The 25,028-nt window shown below is 41.6% G+C and overlaps 1 protein-coding gene across 1 annotated transcript; it reads left to right on the forward strand.

Annotated features, from left to right (window-relative positions):
- The first annotated feature begins 200 nt into the window (after nucleotides 1-200).
- LOC145410414 (thyrotropin-releasing hormone receptor-like) lies at nucleotides 201-14,621 on the forward strand. Its single transcript, XM_080280567.1, has 6 exons — nucleotides 201-276; nucleotides 6,269-6,509; nucleotides 7,355-7,520; nucleotides 9,092-9,244; nucleotides 11,209-11,441; nucleotides 14,522-14,621. The coding sequence occupies exons 1-6, from the start codon at nucleotides 201-203 to the stop codon at nucleotides 14,619-14,621; spliced, it is 969 nt and encodes a 322-aa protein (XP_080136693.1).
- Nucleotides 14,622-25,028: the final 10,407 nt, after the last annotated feature.

Consider the following 25,028-nt stretch of genomic DNA (forward strand, 5'->3'; position numbering starts at 1 on the left):
ATTTTCAGTATACAGTATTTCTAAAAATACTCTATCCAACCTCCATTCCCACTGATAAAACAAATTTGTCAGTTTTTGCCAGTTCTAGTACCAGTTGCAGCTATGGACAAATTGTATTGTTTTGGAATATGAGACTGTTAAGTACTTTTTTTTTTCTGTTTCAAATTCATGTAAATATCTCCACAGGCATTTTTGTGATGATGGGTCAGGAGAGTCAGCAAAGCACCCTGGTCTACCTCTTGCATCTCTACTACATCCCTGCCATTGTCATCCTTGGTAAGTTGAGCCCATACTTTTGAGCACTTGCGAGACTTTCTGGCACATCTTCCTTACCTATCTACAGAAAGTCTTTTTTTTCTTTCTTTCTTTTTTTTTCTTTTTCTTTTTTTTCTTCAATAGTTAGTAAAAAAAGTGCCTATTAAAGTGGCATTGCCATTTGTAAAGCTGCTTTGCCAATTTCCCCCATTATACAAGGTGTCTTGGGACTTGCCACACTAACTTCAGATGGTGATTCTAGGGCAAATTTCAAATAAAAAGTGCCATATCAACATTGGTTCAATTCTCAACAATTTCTGATGAGTTTATCTGCAAAAAGGTCTCCCTCATAATTAATCCACATGGTCATCAGTAACTGTAGCTCCTAATGGTCAAGAAATGGAACCATATTGATATACAGTGCCCTCGCATTGTGAATGAGTTTATGGGCGGCAGACGAGCTGATTCACTGTAAATTCACTCACTGTGAATTAACATATCGTATGGGAAAAATAGCATATGGGCAGCACCGCTCCCTCAAAGTCCACTTTTTGGCCATTGAGATGTACTAAAGGGCACATTTCAAACATATAGTACAGATATATAAAATATAAAATACATGGCTATTTACCTTAAATGAAGCAGATGGCAGTCCTGATTGGCTTGAATACAGGTGGTTCTAAGGCAGGGAGATACACTTAGGGTGTCCCTGCCACATCACCTTCCACTCCCTCGTTCCTATCACCTGTCCTGCCCTCATTACTTGACTGAACCACTTCCCTGCGTGCCACTACCTCATTCACCTCTCCCAGTAAACCTTCAAGGTCCAAAGATGACACCACTGACATCACATCATCATCGTCTTCCCCATGAAGTGTAGCAGACGGTGTAGAGGCAACTGGCTCATGTTCTTGAGGTTAATAGTAGCATGTGATGAGTGTTTGTTTTCATCTGTTGACTTCCATATTGTGCCTTTCAGTGTAATAACGAAAAGTGGTTTCTGCTCCACTGAGCTGTTCCTGTGTCCTAAGGTTGCTGGTTTCATTTACCTTGACCTCTTCTTTCAAAACATCCACTGCCACTAGAATTTTACTGATCTTCGACATAGGCAAATCTTCGTCCCCCATTGGATTCTGCTCAACAGGTTGCTTGGATTTGCCTCTTGTGCAGCATCTACTGGGGGTGGGAGGTGTTCACTATAAGAGATGGTGGTTATGGCCTACTCTTTCCCCCAATTTTGTTCACTTGGGGTTCAACTTGTTCATTGCGCTTTTGTGGACTTGATTACCCCCTGCTCATTCACTAGGCAAGTCGTTTACTCTGAATATGTTCATTATGCGAGGGCACTGTCCTGGTCATCATCATCATCATTATTATCCGGACCTGCTTTCCCACCCTAGGGCAGGGTGAAGAGTAGCAACGTCCAGACAGCCCAAGTTTGCCCACTGCAATGGGCCACGCTTCCATTCAGTCATCATCAAACCACCGGAATCCTGGCATTATCTGATATACCAAAAAAATTCACCACATTCTGTAGCTTCACATAAACGTATCCAAAAGATTCAGTCCGGACGCTGTCACATTAAAAAGGGGTGCCAAATCCCTGATCATGCACTTCTCACAACATTATCCAGCCAGCCCGATCTCTTGTCAGCCCCTTAACCTTACCGACTTCCATACCTCTCTTCCTCACACATTCATCCACCATATCCCTCCACCTTCTCCTTGGCCTACCATGCCAACTCCCTTCTTCAAATTTGCACAGATATACCTTTCTCACCACTCTATTGTTATCCATTCTCTCCGCATGATCAAACCATCTCAGTGCACTCTCTTCAATCTAGTGTCCACGGACTTCCTCACTCCACATCTTTCACAAATCACATTATTTTGTATCCTATCCACTCTCTGTACTCCACTTACATTCCTCAGCAATCATATCTCCACTGCTTTCACTCTTGACTTTTCATTTTCATGCCACACCATAGTCTCGCATCCATATGTTAAAGTTGGCACTAACACTCCTTCATGTAAGCCTCATGTAGCTGCAACACTCAAGCCTCTGTTTCTTATCAAGGCCTTCATAGCACCAGCTACTTTCCTTCCTTTTGTCACTCTACTCTTCGCTTCCTTTGCACATTTTCCTCTCTTTTCTGTTGCTGTACCCAGTTATTTGAACTCTCTCACCAATTCCAGTCTCTCTCCATTCACTGTAACATCACACTGGGAGTCACCTTCTCTTGCAATAACTATCACTTTACTCTTTTCCACATTTACTCTCAGGGCACAACGCTCACAGACATCAGCAAAATTCTGTACTAGTCTACCAAGTTCTTTTCCGGTATTTTCAAGCAGTACTGCATCATCACCTTGCAACAAATTTGAGATATTCCATCCATCGCCATTCATTACCAATGCCATCCCTCTCTCCATTGCTTATGTTTTTACTTCTCTCATCACCCCGTCCATATACAGTATATACTGAACAACCATGAGGACATCACACAACCTTGTCACACGCCCACACCGATTGTGAACCATTCACTCAGGTGCCCATTAACACATACACATGCTTCACTACCATCATAAAAACACTTGACAGCACCTAGCAGCTGACCATCTACCCTGTACATGCGGAAAACCTTCCACAGTCCTTCTCTGTCTACTTTGTAGTATGCATTTTCCAGATCCATGAATGCCATACACACCTTATAGTCCTTCTCACATGCCATCTCCACTATCTGTCTTACTGAAAATATTTGATCCACACATCCTCTGCCACTCCTAAAGCCACCCTGTTCATCACTTGCTAGGACTTCTGATATCTCTCTTACTTTCTCAGTAATTCTTCCATATACCTTCCCTACCACCCTCAATAAACTTATGCCACGATAATTCTTGCATTCACTTTGCTCACCTTTATTTTTGTACAAGGGTACAATCACAGCCTTTTTCCACTGCTGGCACAGTTTCACTCATCCATGACTTCTTACATTTCTCCAACAAGCACTTCATTCTGCTTTCACCACAACACTTAATCATCTCTGCATACACCTCATCAACCCCAGCTACTTACCCATTTTTCAGCCTCTTCACAGCATTCTTCGCCATTTTTCAGCCTCTTCACAGCATTCTTCACCTGTGCGAGTGTCACATTTCCTGGCACTGCATTCCTTCTCTGCGCATCCCCAAAACCAATCATGTTTATGGTGGCTCTGCTCTCTCTGTTCCCATTCATCAGGTTTTCAAAAAATTTCTTTCCATCTGGTTTTTCCTTCATCCCCATGGGTTAATAATCTACCACTTACATCCTTTGCATTTTCACATTTCTTTCCACTGACGCTTCTACATTTCCACACCTCCTTCCAGAATAACTTCCTATTTTCAGAGTAATGTGCATTCATTTTTCTTCCTAGATCATCATTTACCTCCTTTTTCCTCTTCACTGGTCCCTTTACGTGCTTCTTGCTCTCGATATATTCAGTTATATTTCAGCTGAACCCCTGTCCTGTAGCCACTTTAGTCACTACTTCCTCTTTTCCTCCATTGCTCTCTTAACCTCTTCATCCCATCATGCCGTACCTTTCGTCTTTGCTGATGCTAGCATTTCTAACTAAGCAGTCTCTATACGCATTCCACAGGCTGTCCAGGTCCATTTCATTCCAATTCACTGATTCTAACTCCTCCCCTACTTCGGTCCTGTATTCATCTGCCATTTCTTTGAGCCTCAGTTTGTTGATTTCAGCCTTTCTCTTTGACTGTTCCGCTCTCTCTTTGTCCACCTCGCTCCTCACAGCTTGACCTTCCATACTACAATCATATGATCCGACAGACCTCCAGATCGTCCTCACACAGCCCTCGTATCAGCATCCATTCCCAGCATCAACTTTTCTACAAGCACGTGATCAATCAGGCTCCTTCCAACGCTGGTAATATTGTTAATTTTTAGATTTTAAATTAGTCACGGAATCTTCTTTTGAAGTTAGTACATCAATTCCTGGGATACTCTGCATTGTGCCAGTTTGTATCGTAAAGTTTATTTATAACACATAACTGACATACCGTATATAGAGGACTAATCGCATCTCTGCATAGATCAAAATATTGTTGTTTTTCATATATATATATATATATTTATATATATATATATATATATATATATATATATATATATATATATATATATATATACACTGTACAGTAAAAATTATGTTGGTAATGAAAGGTTCTGATTAACCCCTTTGATCTGACTGTATATTTTTCATTTCATTTTTTCTACTACCATACAATTTTATCCAGCTTAAGAAAGACCTCTCAGACAGAAAGGTTTTATCAACCCCATATCTAACTCCAGCCCTTCAGAGAATCTTTCATATTCTGAATAAAATCCTCTGGAGACAGGAAGAATAAAATTAAAAGTTTGTCACCAAAAAGAAAGGGTCAGTACAAAAAAGAATATCAGATGATAACATTCATACATCATCTAATCCTGTGTTGTCCCTTGAGGAGCGTAGGAGCCCAGGGCTAAGCAAGATGAGACTGACCAGCTTCACTCATCCCTGAGTGGCATTACATGAGCAATAAGCCCCAACCATCCCTTGGACATAAACCTACATAGGCTCAATCTGATTGGAGTGCCCTAATTACCCGCTAAACCACCAGGTACCATAAGTTAGTTATATGGTTACCACCCAGAGTAGTACAATAAATGGTTTCATGGTGTACAGGAAACCATTTGGCTTGTCACTCAGTGTAAAGTCACCCTTAGATGGAGGGAAGAGGAAAGAATGAATCAAGGAAAGACAGAAGAGGAAGGAAGGAAAGAAGGAAGGAAGGAAGAGAGAAATGGGCAATCACCCGAAAGCAGCACTACATCGAGTGAGTGGATGGTGAGTGCCCCCACCTACCACCAATCAGATGAAGAATATTTCACCAAAGTAGGTATTTAGAAAGCCTCCTAACCGATGAGATTATACATCATGGTTAGGCTTCACCTTACGTAATCTACTTTCCCTTTTAGCCTTCCACTATCCCTATCAGCCTTCCACTTCCCCTCCCATCCTTCCATTTTCTCTCTCAGTCTTCCACTTTCCCTCTCAGCCTTCCACTTTCCCTCTCGTCTTTCCACTTTCCCCCTCAGACTTCTACTTTCCTTTTCAGCCTTCCTGTTTTACTTTCATCCTTCCACTTGCCTTCTCAGTCTTCCACTTTCCCTCTTAACTTTCTGCTTTCCCTCTCAGCCTTCCACTTTCCTTTTTGGCCTTCCACTTTCCTTCTTAGCCTCCCACTTTCCTTTTCATCTTTCTATTTTCTTTCTCATTTTCCATTTTTCTCTTTCATCCACCAACTTTCCTTTTATTATCCTTTTAATTTTCTTCTTGTTCTTTTACTGTTCCTCACTCCTCTTACATCTCCTTCCTATGTTTGTCCACCTTAACTTGGATGAGATTTCTTCCATGTGTAGCTCATTTCATGTAGTTCAGTTGCCCTATAGCTCTATGTTGCTCAGTGGTTCTACATACCTTTCATAGCACTTCGTAGTAAATGGCATTGTATTCTAGTATTAATTTCTTGTTGCACTTTAGCTTTCAAGATGGAGAGATGACAGTTGTATGGAAGTTAAGGTGGACAGAATATTGTTGTTCAGTCACTCTAACCACTATAGTACTTCTTACTTCAGTAGACTATGAATCTGCTTAAATGATATAGTTATATAGAAAAAATGGATGTGGGTAGGGTAGTGAGATTAATAAATGTATGTGTGTGTTTGAAGGTGTGAAAGGCACGGAAGGTCAAGAAGGAGATGGCTAGATATGATAAATGAGTAGGAGAATGCAGTGCAGATTGTGGAACTTGAGGAAACAAAGGATTTAATGGGATCGTGGCAGAAGGAACCCAGTGTGGCTTGGTTATAACCACATTTCTCTGGTGGCAACAGGGGTACCAGTAAAAATAAAAAAGTACATCCTTGGCTTGAAGGATTAAAATCTCTGTACTATTCTTCCCATCCCAGGCATTGCAGGGAACCTAATGAGTATATCAGTGTTCCTGTTAACTCACCTCCGCCGCCGCTCATCATCGTACTTCCTAGCAGCTATGGCAACTTCTGACTCGGTGTGTCTGCTCCTCCTGGCATGTCGCTGGCTAGTCAACAACACTTTCCTGCCATCGCTCAGACTGGGTTTCATGGACTCACCTGTGGCATGCAAAATAATTAACTATGTAGGGACCACAGGAGCATCCATTAGTGTGTGGTAAGCCATGTTGATTTTTGCTCTCTCCACTTTTTTTTCCCCCAACAGTAGGGAGACTTTTTGCACTAGAGAGGATAAATGTGCTATAGCCTTCATTTACCTCTTTATTACAAAGGTAATTTGATGTTGCCCATTTTGACATTCTTTTTTGGCAGTGAATATTTAGTAATTTACAAAATAATTGCTTATCAAAGTTCTTTTACCACCTATAAAGCCGATTTGCTAGTTCCCCCCAGTTTACTCTTTTATCATTTATGTAGAAGTTGTGATGATTTGGGACACAGACCTGATTTATGATGGGGACAACCCACATTTCCTCACTCTGTTGTGAAAAAACAACAAGTTTTATCCCATTCATCATAATCCTGACCTTTTCTCCTACATAAGTTGTGTATGGTAAATAATCCTACTAAATCCCTGTCTGACTGTAGTGTACACCTCATTACAGAAATATAGGTAATAGTAGCAGCCAGTCCCTCTTTATGTCCTTCAAGGTGCAGTTGTCCAGAGCTAGACTACCATTGTCCAGTAATTTATGGATAGATAACCGGCCTACTTCTGTTGGTGGCATTACATGTTAAAAAAAAACTCCAGTCACCTCTTGTGTATCAAACTTAAGCCTGGCAATCACTTCAGCTGCCACATTCTAACAACTGGACCACCAAGTTATTTGTCATTCATCATCATTCGGCCTTTTCATCCCTGCTTAGATATGTATGGTAATATAAGATCAATAGACCCCAGGCTGACTCTAGCATATACTCCATTGTAATAAGACGTAATCATCATCTTGACTTTTTCTCCATCATAATAAAATGTGGTAAAAATTACTAACTAATCCTCAGGCTGACAGTAGCATATACCCTGGAACGATGCGTAGCAGTGCAATTCCCTCTGATGAGACGGTCCATGTGTACTGTGGGCCGGGCCAAACGTACCATCTTGGCTGTCACCGTACTCAATGCAGCCTCTTATCTCTACCTTCTCCTGGTCATTGGACACTCCTCTGGCGTGAGTAGTAGTAGTAATGGTAGTGGTAGTAGTTAGTAGTACAGTAGTAGTGGTAGTTGCAGTAATGGTAGTGGTAGTGGTTAGTATTAGTAGTAATGTTAGTGGTAGTGGTTAGTAATGCAATAGTGGTAGTAATAGTAATAGTGGTGGTGGTAGTAGTCATAATAGTAGTAGTAATGATAGTGTAGTGCTTAGTAGTGTAATAGTGGTGGTAGCAGTTCCAGTAGCAGTAGTAGTAGTTGTAGTAGTAGTTGTCAAATTAACAGTAGTTGTTGTTGTTAATACATTGCCTTGAGGTGTTACGTCATACACAAAGTGTTTTTGCAGTCATGTGTTGGATGCAAAATCACATCCAGACAGAGGAAAGGTCAGTTGGACAAGAACAGGAAGGGCCTTTGCCATGAGTATAGTCCTTATTATAGTACAGTAGTGAGTAGAGTCAGCCTTCACTGTCTCATTTTTATGTTTTTTCACTATTAATCCTATTAAAGTTCTATTCCTATTTACAAAGCTGATATGCCAGTTTCCCCCAAATGACAGTACAGGTACCAGTTATAGGTATATGGGAGAAAATGTACTGTAGCTTGTCTATTTATGGAGAGACTTTAATTTATGCCAATAAAGGGTAATATTTTTGTGGATAGTTGAGTAGGTAGGAGGCTGAAGAGGTGATATTAAGGAAACTAATGCATGACCAAATTTCAGAGTAACTTCAGCTAACAAAATTACAGGGGCTATATTCTCAAACCTTCCTAAGCATAAGTCATGCATAAGTTTACATATTTATAGTTTTATCGTCATTCATACAACTATCAACTGATTAATAATCAAATAGGAATGAATGTCAAAGTGAACAGTATAACTAAAGAATATGATTTCTGATAATAATTTACTGGCATGAAGACTTGTTTATTGTAATATTTGGCACATGGTAGTATGGTTGTTAGATTGCCCCACTTGCAGTGATAATCTTCTATAGGCTGGATATCCAAGAGGTGACTGGAAATTTTTCGATCATGTAATGAGTTTTTTCAGTCATGTAATGCCATCAAGAGAGGTAGGCTGGTCATCAGCCCTTAAATGTACTGGAATGAGGTAGCATAGCCTCACAGCACCTCAAGGTGGGTATTGTGGGATTGGCTGCTTCTGCATTTTACTTCATTTACTACACTGGGTGGTAACCATACAACCAAATTATGGGGCCTGGTGGTTTAGTTGGTAATTAAGGTGCTCCAATTAGATTGAGCCTGTGCAGGTTTATATCCATGGGGTGGTAGGGGTTTATTGCTCACATAATGCCACTCAGGGATGAGTGAAACTGATCACTCTTGTCTGAAATATCAGGACCAACTTGCCTAGACCTGGGCTACTATGTATCTCATGAGGCAACATAGGGTTGAATGATGGATGGATGGATGCTTCCTCTAACTCTTGAATATATTTTGTGCTGTTTGTGATGTGCTGTAAAATGAGATTGTTTGTTACTGTGCTTTTTTTTTTTATTTTTTTTTTTATTTTTTTTTTTTAAATAATGAATACTTACCCTGATTCCCAAATATATATTTTTGCAGTTTGTGACATGTGGGATCTACCCTGAGTACCAGGCACTTCTGATGCACCTGAGCTGGGTGGAAGTGGTGGTCATGTTCATACTGCCCTTCCTCCTCACTGCTGCCCTCAACACCGTCACCCTCTACTGCCTCTCCACACGTAACTGCCGTAAGGTCAGAGAGAGGAGCAGTTGAAGATAATAAAGCTGTAGTTTGTCTGCCTTAGCTCTGTGAAGATTTATATCATTTTGCAACTCATTTCACTTAGCTCAGTGGCAGCCCATACTAGGACAGTGATACAGTTCTGGATCCTTTCCATAGTACTGTACTTCTTTATGCACCTAAACTTACTGGAGATTTTCATTCATTTTCAACTTATGACATTACATCAGTAACGCAATAACATATTCTGGGGGTTTGAATGATGAATGAATGGGAGTGTAACTTTGGCTAGTGTTTCATTCTCTTAGGTTCTTTCTTGCTTTCTGGACCCTACCTCTCCCCACCCTTATGTGGGGAAGGAGGTTTGGATGTTGATGTTGATGAACATATTTTAATAAAATTCAAATAATTAAACTGTTCCCCTCCCAGCTTGGGACCAAACTCAAGTCCTATCAGCAACAAAAGTACTTCTCTAACCATCGTGAGGTGAAGTGGGATTCCAGGGGCTTGAATGGCAAATGAATGATGAGTGGAATGGCGAGTGAATGATGTGTGGTTCATTTCACAGGGCATGCTGTTGATAGTTTTCCCATTTTTATTGTTGCTCCTTCCTTGTTTATGGATCCTACGGTACCCCAATCCTTACATGCGAAAAAAGATGATGATGATGATGGTGATGGTGATGCTTATGGTAAAACTGATCATTATGGGTATGTGCTGAAAATGTTTGACTAATGTGACACTGTTTCTTGGGTTTTCTTCCAATACAGGGTTATGAAGAGAAGAGAGTGCCAGTCCCTCTTACATCTTCTCTCCCACAAGACCAAGAGCTACCATCTTCTTCCTGCAGGCCTACTTCTTCATCCTCATCATCTTCCTGCTCCTCCTTTTCCTCTTGCTCCTCTTCTGTCATTCCTACACCAAATAACTTTGAATCCAGTATAGCCACAGCTATTACAAAGCTTACAGACTTCAAGCAGACTATTGTTGTTAAGTCTGCTGGGACAAATGGCAGAATTAAAAGACCAGTTGTATCGAGAGAAAATGATGCTAGATCAGCAAAATCAGCATGGATTAATCTTCATTCTTTGATGCTCATACCAAATGATGTTGCCAAAGCAAATGAATCTGCAAGCATTCATGCCAAGTATACTGTACCTTCATCCATGAGTTCAACCAAAACTACGCAGTCATCTCCAGTTAATGTCAAATCTTCTTGCTGTCATTCTAAGTTCTCAGAATCACAATCATTCAGTGGCACAACACAGTCATGTAGCACCAAGTCTACCCTCAATGGTACCTGCAGTGATGATAAATTTGTCTTCACAAGTTCTTTTGATTCCAGGTCTTTTGTCAAAAGTGGTAAGAAGAAAAACTATAACTTTAGTGGCCATATGGATACCAGAAGCTTTCAGAAAAGTAAAACTCTTAAGATGAAAAGTTGTAGTACTAAAGGTATTGAATTAAAACATATGAAAGTTGAAAAGTTCGGATTATCGTCGAAAGACTGTGTACTTACAAGAAGCCTGATGGACATTAGCAAGGATGTTAACACAAGTAGACACCAGAGCACTAGATTTGCAAAGCTTTCATCCAGGAGCCAGTCCTTTACACTGAAAACATTTTATGTTGGAAATTATACTTGTACTAGAAAGAACAGGAGTAAAAATGCTAGAAATAAATATAACAGGAGAAACTATCTAGTTCCATGCTCTAGAAACCACTCCTACAGCACTGATCATGATGATACAGATGACAGAAATAATGGTCTTATCCTAAATGATTTTAACCACACCAACCACAAACATACACCTAAACCCCAAGGTTTCAGTAGTAGTACTAAGGGTGCCACAGACCATAGTATCCCACAGTGCCATAGTAGTCAAATATCCGATTTTGTAGCTCCTAAGAATGACAGAAAATGTAAAGTAAAGGGAGAAAAACAGAAAACCATGTACACATATCTTACTGTTCAGGGCCAAACTCTGAAAATAGCACATAAAACTGAGGAACCTCTGAAAAGTTACCTTACCACTAAAAATGCTGCAAACGTGACTGTAGATCGTAAAAATCTTGTTGTTGGCAGCGTCAGAAGTCGCTGGAGTCACATGTCAAGAATCCATCTGGCTGCCAGGGAACGAGCCCACACTAATTTTACCAAGATGCTCATCTTCATATCAACCACCTTCATTATCATGCAACTTCCGCAGTAAGTATTTTTTTCCCCCCTTGATAACAGTAAAGTAATGGCACTCTTCATTAATAGCCAAGAATGTGCTCCCAAACATCACGTCCAATTCCAAATGCAGGTAACTGGTACTAAAATTTTTGGGGAAGCGACAAATCATCTTTATCATTAGCAACAGAAATTGTGTTTGAAAAATTTTGGTAGTTTATGGGACTTGGGAGCAAAAATGAACATCAAAGATATTGATTTGTTATGAAGACCTACTGTACTGCTGTATACTAATACACCAACAAATTTATCATTCCAGGATCTCTTTCAGTGCTGTAGTTTCATTTCGTTTTTGAAGGCACCAATATGCTTGCATGCGTTAGCCTTGGTCACCTAATGACAGCTGTCCACGCTGCTCGATCTCTGGCAGCCTCCCTGTTCGGTCCCTTAACCCTGAGGTCATATTTAATGACCTCGCCCCAGGTCCTTTTTGGTCTACCCCTTGCAACCCCACCCCTAATATTAATGCATCTCCCTATCTGCACCCAATTATCATCCCCTATCCTCTCCACATGCCCAAACCACCTCAGTCTACCTCTCCTCATCACAACATCAATACATTCTAGTCTCATCTTTCCTCTCAACTCTTCCATCGTAAACCTAGCCCCCCCAGGCCTTGCAATCAGGGATGCACTGCACATCCATCTTATCACTGTCATTTCTGTATGTTTGAGCCTGCAAACATCATCTTCTTTTACTGCCCAAGTCTCACCACCATACAGCATTACACTCCTAACACATGCTGCATACAAAGATCCCTTAGCACACAGGGAGAGCCCTTTCAATGTCAGGAGAGGCAACAGCTCCCTCAACTTCTTCCAACCACTTCTCACCCTAGCCACAGAGCTAGTTCCAGCCCCACCTTCAGCACATGTCTCCCAAATAACAAAACCCTTCCACACACTCAAGAGACTCGCCAGCAAGTTCAGTCCTTTCATGCCTGACAATCTGCGCTTGCTCTCCCCGACACACCACACTCATAAAATCAGCATTATCTCGAAGTCTACCTCTAACACCACTACATCTCTTATGCACCGACTTATCACAAACACTGCACAAGATGGAATTACTTCCCATGCCCTTGTGGCAAATTACACATGGCCACTCTCCCTCTTCTTTGACAGTACTGCCACCAACCCTAAATTTCATCACTTTTGTTTTATCTGTATTTTCTCTTAAGCCCTTGGGTCCCATACTCTCTCTCCACTTTCTAAATCTTTCCTCTGCCTCCTTTTCATTCTCTGCAATGAACACCAAATCATCAGCATACAACATCTCCCATGGGAGTCCATTTCTGAAGTAACGTGAGAGGGCTTTAAGTACCATGAGAAACAACAAGGGACTCAAAACTGACCCCTAATGCACACCAATATTCAGGGAAAAATCATCACTCAAATCTCCATTCACCCTTACCTGGGTGCAAGCACCCACATACATGGCCATAACTACCCAAAGCAGCCACTCCTCGATCCCAAGCTTTCTCATTGCCCACTTCGCCACCTCTCTAGGGACTTTGTTCAAGGCCTTCTCCTTTTCCTTCCTATATATTTTCCTGAAGCTGTCGAACAGTATACCATCAGTGGTCCCCCTGCTTGGCATAAACCCAAACTGCATATCATCAATATTCACTCTTTCTTTAATCATACCTTCTAGAACTCTCTCATTACCTTCATTATCTGATTTAAAAGCTTTATACCTCTATAATTTCCATTTTCCAGGGCATCACCCTTCCCTTTGTACACATTTACAATTACACTCTTCAGCCAAGAATCTGGGACAACACACTCATATATAATCATATTTATCAGGTCAGTGACTAAACTTACTCCTATATCTCCTGAGGTCTTCAATATTTCAGTAGTCAACCCAGACACACTTGCTGCCTTCCCAACCTGCATCCTACCTATTGCCTCACTCACAGTAGCAGCATCAATCAAAGGCCAAGGGCCAAACACTGGATCTGCTGGCTTCAAACCTTCCCTGTCCCAGTCAAACTCTTCATTCAGCAACTGGCTATAATGCTTTCTCCATGCATCTTTAATATCCCCACTCTTCAACACTACTCTTGCTTCATCATTCTTCACACACTGCTCACCTATAATATCCCAATTCTCCCACTTCACCTGATTTGCCACCTTAAATATCATATTCTTCCTTTCCACACAATTTAGGTTATCAAGTAAAAGTCTCTGTGACTCAGACTTCGCCCTGTACACCTCTCTTCTAGCCCTATGCTTGGCAGCCAAGTATTCCTCCTTGCTACCACCCTTATTTTTGGATCCTGACTGATCTCATCCTTTGGTGTGAAAAAGGTCATGATGATGATGATGATGATGATGATGATGATGATGATGATGATGATAATAATGATGATGATGATATCTTTTTGTACCAGTGCCATGTTAGTTGCTAAATTTCTCCTCTTCTCCCATCCTCAGCCGTGCAGTGAGATTGTATGTGCTGCTACATTACAACTCAACAGCACCGGATGTCATGGCTGAGACGGAGATGGAAACTCTGACAGTACTACAGCAGGTCTTCACTTGTTTCGAATATACCCAGTCTGTAGTCAATTTTCTTCTGTATGTTGCATGTGGTTTGAACTTTCGCCAGTCCTTACATCAGCTGCTATCTTAATGAATCAGTTGAACTGCAAGATGGTGTACAGCACTAAATTGGATATGACTGTTAGTGACATTACTGTACTTCTTTGACTAAACTCTTTTCACTTTAACTTGGCCTAAAATTGCCATCTCTCCATCTTGAAGTTTGATTTGTAACAAAAGATCAACACTAGAATACTGCTGGTTACTAAGAATTGCCATGGACATGTGTAGCAGTGCCTTTTTCTGTCACTGATCTACATGAAACTACAAAAGAACAAAACCTGGGACAAGTTAAGGTGAAAAGAGTATGGTGAATGGGTTATCTCCTCCTCTGATTTAATAGAGTGGCTGGATTGACAAAACTGGTACAGCAACAAATCAGTATGTACTGTAGACCTTTCACTATGAGGACATGTTTTTGCTTTATTTTTACATAGTTTTATGCAGTAAAGGAGAAACTAAGATGAAGGGGTCAGAGACATTCTACATGATGGTGAACAGAATTACCCAGCAGCAGCAAGAATTTGGTAGAGATTCTCAGGCTTAAGGTTTGTATATACTGTACAGTAAAAATACCGGTATATCTGACATACACTTGAAGAAAGTGGTTAGTGAGGTACAGATGTAATGGTTACTTATGGCTTCAAGAAAAACTAACAACCAATCCCACCTCACCCACTTCATGTTGTAAGTGCCCAGTGCCAGGCGACCATATTCCATATAATAAAAGGGTAGATGGCTAGCCTATAATAAGCCCTAAAAATCCAGGATGTAAGCATGCAAAATGCCCCTGGTACTTTCAGTGAATGGTCTTTAAGAGAAATTTGCATCTGATTCTTGGCTGAGGAAAAAAAAAAAATCTGACTACATAACAACTTTGCAAAGAATCACAGGCAAATTTAAATGAAGAATTAGTATTATCACCAGTTTAATAATGAAACATTTCCAAGTGCAATAACTTTAAATAATGCTCAGCCATATTGTCCTTTGATGATAATACACTATTACAGTATGTGACTGACCTTCAGACACCCATTAGGCTTCATTATATGAAATAGTGCTTTTAGATCTACTTGTCTTATTGAGGATTGTGTTTATGTTTCAGTGTGTGTATGATGACAAAGAGAAGGAATGTTACTGACAATTATTGTACTAAGGTAAAATATTCTGTACAGTGTGGCGTGTTAAAAACCTTGTTGCACTGACAGTATCTATTGATTATATAGAGGTTAAGTGGATGGGAAACTGAGAAAAGAAGGACCAAGAATGAGGTGAAAGGATAATGTGGAGTACACAAGGGAAGGCACCTTAAACCTTTTAGCTAGGATTTCTCTCAGCTGAACAAAATTCATCTGGTATTAGCATTTTAATTCCTAGGTATACCAATAGCAGAGAAAGTATTACTCAAGATGCTTTGTAAAGCCAGTAACTACTAGGATTTCTCACCTGAACAAAATCTGTCTGAGCCTAAATAAAATACCCAAGTACACTAGCCATAGCAAATGCATAAAATCTCACCATTATGATGATGCTTCTTTCATGTCATTCAAGCATATTATATCATTCAGCTCAGGATAGAATTTTCGAAGTGGTGGAGTTAGATATTGCCCTAACCAACCACTTCACTGCTGGGATGCTCTCATGAGCTCAATAAAACTGGACGGGATACAGGAATAAATTAAAAATGCATCATTGAACTGAAAGGGTTAAAGTGGTAGGAGTGACTGGGTTATTGTTATGGCCTTCCAGAATGTTCTCTGAGTTTAGATTTCTTGCAGCAGACAGACAGAGCTAACTAGTACAATATTTCATATCTTATTATATAGGTGTGCAGGAGTTTGGAGGAAAAAACTGAGGGCAAGACCTGTGTAGAGGGAAAGAATTCAGTTAGGAGACAGGGACCATGATTATAAGGTAGAGTATATTTATCTGTTTGGAGCTTTTTTCCTTGTGGACTATAATGTCCTGAAGTTATTAGGCTTGGTGGTTCATTACATGAAAAATGTTGTATTGTAGAAATGGTGATTTTGATGTTTAGGATGTGTAACATAATGAATATATATATTCCTCACTACTGTACATGAGTATAGTAGTTTTAATTAACCCATTTTAACCTTGCATACTAAATACATTAGCCCTTTCACCGTAAGAATTTCCCTTAAGAAAATAAAAAAAACTGGGTGCAGCAAGAATTGTTCATTCATTCATTCGTTCTTGAAGTCTCCAACATGCTTGCATGCATCAGCCTTGGTCACCTAATGGCGGCTCTCCATGCTGTCCGATCTCTGGCAGCTTCCCTATTCAGTCCCTTATCCATGAGGTCACACTTAATGACCATGTCCTAGGTGTTTTTTGGTCTACCTCTCACAATCCTACCCCTAGCATTAACACATCACTTTCTGCACCCAATTATCATCCCCCATCCTCTCCACATGCCCAAACCATCTCAGTCTCCCTCTCCTCATCACAACATCAATACACTCCAGTCCCATCCTACCCCTCAACTCTTCCATTGTAAACCTAGCCACCCCAGGCCTCACACTCAGGGATGCACTGCACATCCACCTAATCATTGTCATTTCTGTACATTTGAGCCCAAATACGGCATTACACTCCTAACACATGCTGCATACAAAGATCTCTTAGCATGTAGGGAGAGCCCTCTCAATGTCAGGAGAGGCAACAGCTCCCTGAACTTCTTCCAACCACTCCTCACTTGAGCCAACCCCACCTCCATCACACAACATGTCTCCCAAATGATAAAACTCTTCCACACACTCGTGAGACTCACCAGCAAGTTCAATCCTTTCACACCTGACAATCTCCACCTGCTCTCCCCAACATACCGCACACATGAAATCAGCATTATCTTGCAGTCTGCCTTTAATACCACTACATTTCTTAACCCGAGGATTGCAAGCCACAGCTCAGGCTGGGTAGCGTCATGTTGCCAGCCACAGCTCAGGCTGTGCTGGCCGTGCATCACCGTAAACAACTTGACCTCTACTCAAAATTTATGCATGGCACTACACCCACTGCAGATTGACTTAGGACCTCTACACAGAATTGCTATGGACGAGTTGTCTGTCTTTGCTTTGTGTTTCCACCTCTACCAAGTAAATTTTGGGGGCAAGAAGTAACTGGCAACTCCTCTGGTGTTGGTGGGAGGTGGTGAAACACTCAGCACGTCAGTGCTTGCCCAGAAGCGAGAGTGAGAGTATATGTTACCATCGCTCCAAGATTGCACCTCCCTCTTTTTTCGTATGCATTAGTTTGTCCTGTTATTTTCCTAGCGTCGAGTTGTCATGCCTGGAAAGTATTGCTCAAGGGATGAGAGGATCTATATCATTGCATGGAGGCAGGATAATGTCCCTATCAACACGATCTGTGAACATACTGTATGCGCAAAGTCGACCGTCATGAAGATTCTTGCTGCAGCGCGCGGCCTGCCACCTGATGTCGTACCAGAGCACAAGCATGGCGGTGGAAAGAAGAGGACAACTTCCAGAGGTACAGATATGCTTATGAAGAGGGAAATAATCATGAATCCTTGACTGACAGCAGCAGAAGTGAGGGGAATGCATCCCCAGCTGTTACAAGACATCTCAATTTGAACTATCCAACACCTCTTGCAGAAGCTGGGTTTGCCAAGCCACACCGCAGCCAAGAAACCTCTTCTCACTGACAGCATGAAGAAGCAGCGCATTCAGTTTCCCAAGAAGTATGCACACTGGACATCAGACAAGTGGAGAAAAGTTATGTTTTCCGATGAAAGCACATTTCAAGTGTTCAAGGTGCGTTCTGCCAGGGTTTGTCACCCTGCCTCCCATAGTCGATATGACCCTGCTTACATGGTGCCGAGTGTTCAGTAAAGGTATGGGGGTGTTTCTCTGGTGAAATGGGAAGGGGATGCCTTTACTTTCTTCCAAAGAACCTGATGATGAATGGTGGCCAGTACATTCAAGTTCTGAAAGATCATTTGTTAAACTTTTTTGCTATTCATGGGTCCGACTTTTTCATGCACGATTCAGCTCCATGTCACAAATCAAGAAAGGTAACAAAATGGCTTCAGGATAATCGGATTGAGGTCCTCGACTTGCCTGGCAACAGTCCAGATCCAAATCCGATAGAAAACTGCTAAGCAAAGATGAAGAAAATCATGGCAGAGAAGACACCCAATCCGGACAACCTCAAGACTGAACTGACAAATGTTGAGTGCAAAGAAATGTCCTTAGATTACTTTAGAAATCTAAGTGATTCCATGCCAAAACGCATCCAACTGGTCCTGAAAAACAAGGGAAACATGATTTCATATTAATGAATGGCATTTCATGAACATTGTGATATACTATGATTTCTGTTTTTTTATACCTTGTAGGGGGAGGTCCTAAGTTAATCTGCAGTAGCTGTATGCAAAGATGGAGAGAGAGAGAGAGATTTTTTTCTTTTCACCAGATGATGCCCTGGATGGTTATCTTCAAGTTTATCTATCTGTCTATCTATTGCCAGACGCCTTAATCCCGTAAGAGGTGGCCACAAACAATTTGCCTCCATGTCACCCTGTCCCTCGCCACTTTACTGCCCTGCTCACAGCTCACACCCCCTCTCTCATATACTCTCCACTCCATCCCTCTATCTCATCCTTGGCCTCCCCCTCCCTCTTCCCCCTTCCACCCCACTCACATACACTCTCCTCGTTAGTCTCTCACTCTCCATCCTCTCCACATGGCCAAACCACCTTAGTGTGTTTTTCCTGATGCTTCCTGTCACATCCACATCCACAGCACAATGATCCTTCACTTCTTTATTTGTCAATCTGTCTCTCCATGTGACCCCACATGCTTCTCTCAAATAACTCATTTCCACAGCTCTTACTCTTGACTTCTGTCCCTTCAACTAGGTCCAAGCTTCACTTCCATACATTAGAGTTGGTATCATAATACTGTCATGTAGTAACTTTTGTACTTCCATGCTCACTTCTCTGTCTCCTATCACTGCCTTCAAGGAACCAGCAACCTTTCGTCTTTGTTGTACCTTTTCAAGCACTTCACTCTCTAAACTTCCATCCTTACTCATCACACTACCCAAAGAATTAAACGCACTCACATTTTCCATTTCCTCCTCATCCAACCTCACTGTACATTCACTAACTTCATCTCTCTCGAAGACCATAACTTTACTCTTCCCTACATTCACCTTTAGATTCCCTTTCTTACATACTCTCTCAAACTCACCCACCAAGCCTTGAAGCTCCCCTTCGTCTTCACTTAACAACATAGTATCATCCGCAAACAACAGTACAGGGAGTTTCCAAATGCTGCCCTCTCTCACTAGGGCCACTCCACATCCACTGCTCTACCTTGTATCTCTTTTACAACCCCATCCATATACAGATTGAACAACCATGGAGACATGACACATCCCTGTTTCAATCCAACCTTCAAACAGAACAATTCACTGTTCACTATCCACATGCACTGCAGCCTTAGCACCCTCATACATACTCTTCACAGCATTCAACAACTTCCCATTTACTCCATATATTCTTAAAACTTTCCACAATCCTCGTCTATCCACACTGTCATATCTATCTATCTATCTATCTATTGCCAGACGCCTCAATCCCGTTTGGGGTGGCCACAAACAAATCGCCTCCAAGTCGCCCTGTCCCCTGCCATTTCACTACCCTGCTCCCAACTCACACCCCCCTCTCTCATATACCTCTCCACCCCATCCCTCCATCTCATCCTCGGCCTCCCCCTCCCTCTTCCCCCCTCCACCTCACTCACATACACTCTCTTCGTCAGTCTTTCACCCTCCATCCTCTCCACATGGCCAAACCACCTCAGTGTGTTCCTCATAACGCTCCCTATCACATCCACATCAACACCACAACGTTCCTTTATATCCTCATTCGTCAGCCTATCTCTCCATGTGACTCCACAGGCTCCTCTTAAATAACTCATTTCCACTGCTCTCACTCTTGACTTGTGTCCTTCCAACAACATCCAAGCTTCACTTCCGTACGTTAGAGTTGGTATCACAATACTGTCATGTAGTAACTTTTTCACTTCCATGCTCACTTCCCTGTTTCTTATCACTGCCTTCAAAGAACCAGCAACCTTTCTTCCCTGCTGTACCCTTTCAAGCACATCTCCCTCCAAACCTCCATCCTTACTCATCACACTACCCAAGTACTTAAACGTACTCACATTTTCCAATTCCTCACCATCCAACCTCGCTGTACATTCACTGACTTCACCTCTCTCAAAGACCATCACTTTACTCTTCCCTACATTCACCTTCAAATTCCATTTCTTACACACTCTCCCAAACTCATCCACCAAGCCTTGCAGCTCCCCTTCGTCTTCACTCAAGAACACAGTATCATCTGCAAACAACAGTACAGGGAGTTTCCAAACACTATCCTCTCTCACCAGGGCCACTCCAACATCCACTACCCTACCTTGTACCTCTTTTATTACCCCATCCATGTACAGATTGAACAACCATGGAGACATGACACATCCCTGTTTCAACCCAACTTTCAAAAAGAAAAATTCACTTAGTTCACCATCCACACGCACTGCAGCCTTCGCACCATCGTACATACTCTTCACAGCATTCAACAACTTCCCATCTACTCCATATATTCTTAACACTTTCCACAATCCTTGTCTATCCACCCTGTCATATGCTTTCTCCAAATCCATGAAAGCCGCATACAACTTCTTTTCCCTTCTAGAAACTCTTCAACTAAAGATCTAAGAATGAATATCTGATCTACACAACCTCTTCCCTTCCTAAAGCCTCCCTGTTCTTCTCCAACTAATTTCTCTGTTCTTTCTCTAACTCTGTCAATAAGTATCCTACCATACACTTTTCCTACTATACTAAGAAGACAAATGCCCCTATGATTACCACACACTTCTTTTTCCCCTTTTCCTTTGTACAAGGGAATAATTATACCTGACTTCCAATCCTCCGGGACTCTACCTTCCTCCCAGGCTAATCTGCACATCTTCCACATCCATTCTACTACTATCTCTCCCCCATGCTTCAGCATTTCACCACACACTCCATCAATTCCTGGGGCTTTCCCCGATTTAACTTTCTTCATTGCTTCCACAACTTCTATCCTACTGATTTCTTCCTGTCTTCTCACCTCTCTCCTTCTCCCAGCCATTCCCCAGCCACTTATACTCGTCATATGCTTTCTCCATATCCATGAAGGCCACATACAACTTCTATCTCTTCTCTAGAAAAATTTCCACTAAAGATCTAAGAATGAATATCTGATCTACACAACCTCTTTCCTTCCTAAAACCTCCCTGTTCTTCTCCAACTAATTCCTCTGTTATTTCCGTAACTCTGTCAATAAGTATCCTACCATATACTTTTCCTATTATACTAAGAAGACAAATGCCCCTATGATTACCACATACTTCTTTTTCCCCTTTTCGTTTGGACAGGGGAATAATTATACCTGACTTCCAATCATCTGGGACGCTTCCTTCCCCCCAGGCCAATCTGCACATGTTCCGCATCTATTCTACTATTTTCTCTCCCCCATGCCTCAGCATTTCACCACACACTCCATCATTCCTGGGGCTTTCCCCATTTTAACTTTCTTCATCACTTCCACAACTTCCATCCTACCGATTTCTTCCTCTCTTCTCACATCCCTCCGTCTCCCAGCTATTCCTCAGCCACTTATACTCGCATTACTTTCATTCTCAATGTTCAACAGTTCATTATAGTGTTCTCTCCATCTGCTCACTTTTTCTCCCTTCTCCACTAGTAATCTACTATTTTTATCTTTCACTCCCCAGCTAACGTCTTTGGCACCCTGTCTAACTCTCTTTACCTCTTTCCAGAACATTTTCTTAGATTCCCTCCACTTTACAGTCAAATTCCTTCCAAATCCCTCATCCACTCTCTTCTTACTCTCTCTTACTAATCTTTTCACCTCTCTTCCTCTCTACGTTGAACTCTCTCTTCCGTCTGTCAATTTCTTCCACGCCCGTTTCTCATCCATTCATTATATGCTATCTTCTTTTGTGCAACAGCCTCTCCCACCCCTTCATTCCATCATGCTGTTCCCTGCACCCCCTTTCATCTTCTCTTCACCCCACACACCACCTCACATGCTGCACAGATTTCTTCTGTGAATATCTTGCACACACCTTCCACGTCCCCCATGTGCTCCAATCCATATTTACCCAATCACTTCTCCACTTCCCTCTTATATTCTGCCTTTTTTTCATCCTCTTGTAACCTTTCCACCTTCCTTGTACGAACTACTTCCTCCTGTCCTTCTCTTCTTCTATTTCTCCATTTCATTTGGACATTGATTCTGACTACCACTTGGTGGTGGTCAGAGTCCACTTCCCCAACCAGTATATACTCTTGCATCCATTACACACTTTCTTATCCTGTAATCCACACATACATATTCAATCATCACCTTCCGTTCATTCAGTTCACTATCCACCCTTCTCATCACTCGCCACGTATACCTGTGGATCAATTTGTGCCTGAAGAGGGTATTGGCTATCACCAACCCTCTTCCGGCACATATGTCCACTAAAGCACTGCCATTCTCATCCATCTCTACAGGCACACCCCACTCACCATCTACTCCATCCACCTTCACATTTCCAACTTTTCCATTCATATCTCCAATCAAAAACACTCTCTCATTCCTTTCAAACTTCTCCATGCACACTTCCACATTTGTCCAGAACTCTTCTCTCACTGTGCTTGCATGGTCTTGCGTTGGCACATACACGCACATAATTGCCCACATTTGTAGTCCAACTTTCAATCTCGCCCATACAATCCTTGAGCCAACTGATCCAAACTCTCTTATATTCTCCTTCCATCTGTTACTCACAACAATACACACTCCTTCTTTTGCCCTCTCATTCTCACCTACTCCCGCGCATATACTCCATCCATACTCCCATTCTCTCATACTCTCACAACAAAAACTAAAAAAATACTTTTTCTTCCTTCGTTTTTTGTGCGCCACAGGATGGGATAAAAAAAAGGTCATTGTGCAATCCATGGGTTAAGCACCCACTTACCACAGAGTCACAGACTCTGCACAAGACAGAATTACTTCCCACATCCTTGTGGCAAATCGCACATGGCCACTCTCCCTCTTCTTTGACATTACCGTCACCAGCCCTAGATACCATCACTTTTGTTTCATCTGCATTAATTCTTAAGCCCTTGTGCCCCATACCTTCTATCCACTTCCTAAATCTTTCCTCCACCTCCCTTTCATTCTCTGCAGTCAAAACTAAATCATCAGCATACAACATCTTTCGAAGGCTTTCTCCAAATCAACAAAAACAAAGCAGTTCCCTTTTCTGTCCTATATATTTCCCTGAAGCTGTCGAACAATGAGTATGGCATCAGTGGTCCTTCTGCCTGGCATAAACCTAAACTGCATCTCATCAATATTTACTCTTTCCCTTATCATACCTTCTAGAACTCTCTCTATTACCTTCATTATTTGGTCTAAAAGCTTTATGCCTCTATAATTTCATCTTTCCAGGGCATCACCCTTCAATTTGTACACATTTACAATTACTGTACACTCTTCAGCCAATCATCTGGGACGACACACTCATATATAATCGTATATACATGCAATCAGGTTCAAAGGGTTAACACCTGTGTTGACTCAAGAGGAGAGGGCTGATGATGATACTGATAAGTTTACAGTAAATAACAGCTGAGTAACGGCCAGAAATATTACCCTACTGGGCTGGCGTGGAGCACTGGGTGGAAAGACACAAATGCAGCATCCATCCGGGAACCAAACCACACTCTTCCCCATGCCTTGCTATGGTGAGACACTGTCCACTGCAAGGGAACATTGGTTCACTGCACAGGATGGGCCCTGCAGGGGCAGTTGCTTGCCTGTAGTTGATGGGTATGCTCAGCCAGACAGATCAGGGTTCCTCAATGACAATGGAAACCTTTAATATCCTAGTTATCTGCCATTGTACCCTCGAAAGCTATAACTGGTAATCCCCCCAGAAGACGTCATGGTCACTAAACGGTGCAATTATTCTATCATGAAACAAACACCAACAGGTGAGAGCGAGGGTGAGTTTACATTGAGATGATGGGTAAGACAGTGGAAGGTGAATGAGAATACTGACCTATGATTTTGTCAGCTAGAGGAATAACAATTACTGCTTTCTTTTTTACCACACTGTTTACACAAACGACAAATGATAACAGATAATTTACGAAGTTTAAGCTCTGCATCTCACAAGAGAATGGACATATAGTATATACAAATCTATATATTATTTAGTTTTATTCACAAGTGACAGGGGGGGTCAGATATGACTATGTCAGTCCGTGTTATTATGTACAATCTTTTGTGTATTACAAGAAAAAAAAAAAACATCAATGATTCAGAATATTACAGACAATACCATCATACAATTTCAGATGAACTGGTAGCTATACAGTAATTACAGTGAAGATCACATGAAAACATCAGTTTCAATCTCCATTTTGAAATATTAAACAACATTAATTTATCATATAGCTACCATAATTCTTTACTAACAGTATATGTACTTTATGATCAAGCATTATGTAATCCAAGAGCCTTAGTAAGTTTTTGCTGAAATTAATTTACATACTCAATCAGCAATGAGGATCAGCTACCTTTCACCTTCTTCTCTTCATCTTTCTTTCTTTCTTTAGTTACTGTGTCTGTCTGTGTGCTTTCCATTAATCCTGCTTCTGTCCCAAACTCAGAGCGGAGCTTCTCCTTCTCTTTCTCGATCAAGGCTGCAATGTCCTCCATGGGCCTGTAGTAAATATGGACTGTCTGTGCCCCTGCCATCATAGAGAGGAATGCAGCACAGCTGTATCGCAAGTATGCACCCCACGTAACACCAGCAGGCATTTTGGAGGTACT

This window comes from Coenobita brevimanus, chromosome 85, assembly GCF_032717465.1.
Source record: "Coenobita brevimanus isolate Jiangsu-jjx chromosome 85, ASM3271746v2, whole genome shotgun sequence".
NCBI classification, from domain to species: Eukaryota; Metazoa; Arthropoda; class Malacostraca; order Decapoda; family Coenobitidae; genus Coenobita; species Coenobita brevimanus.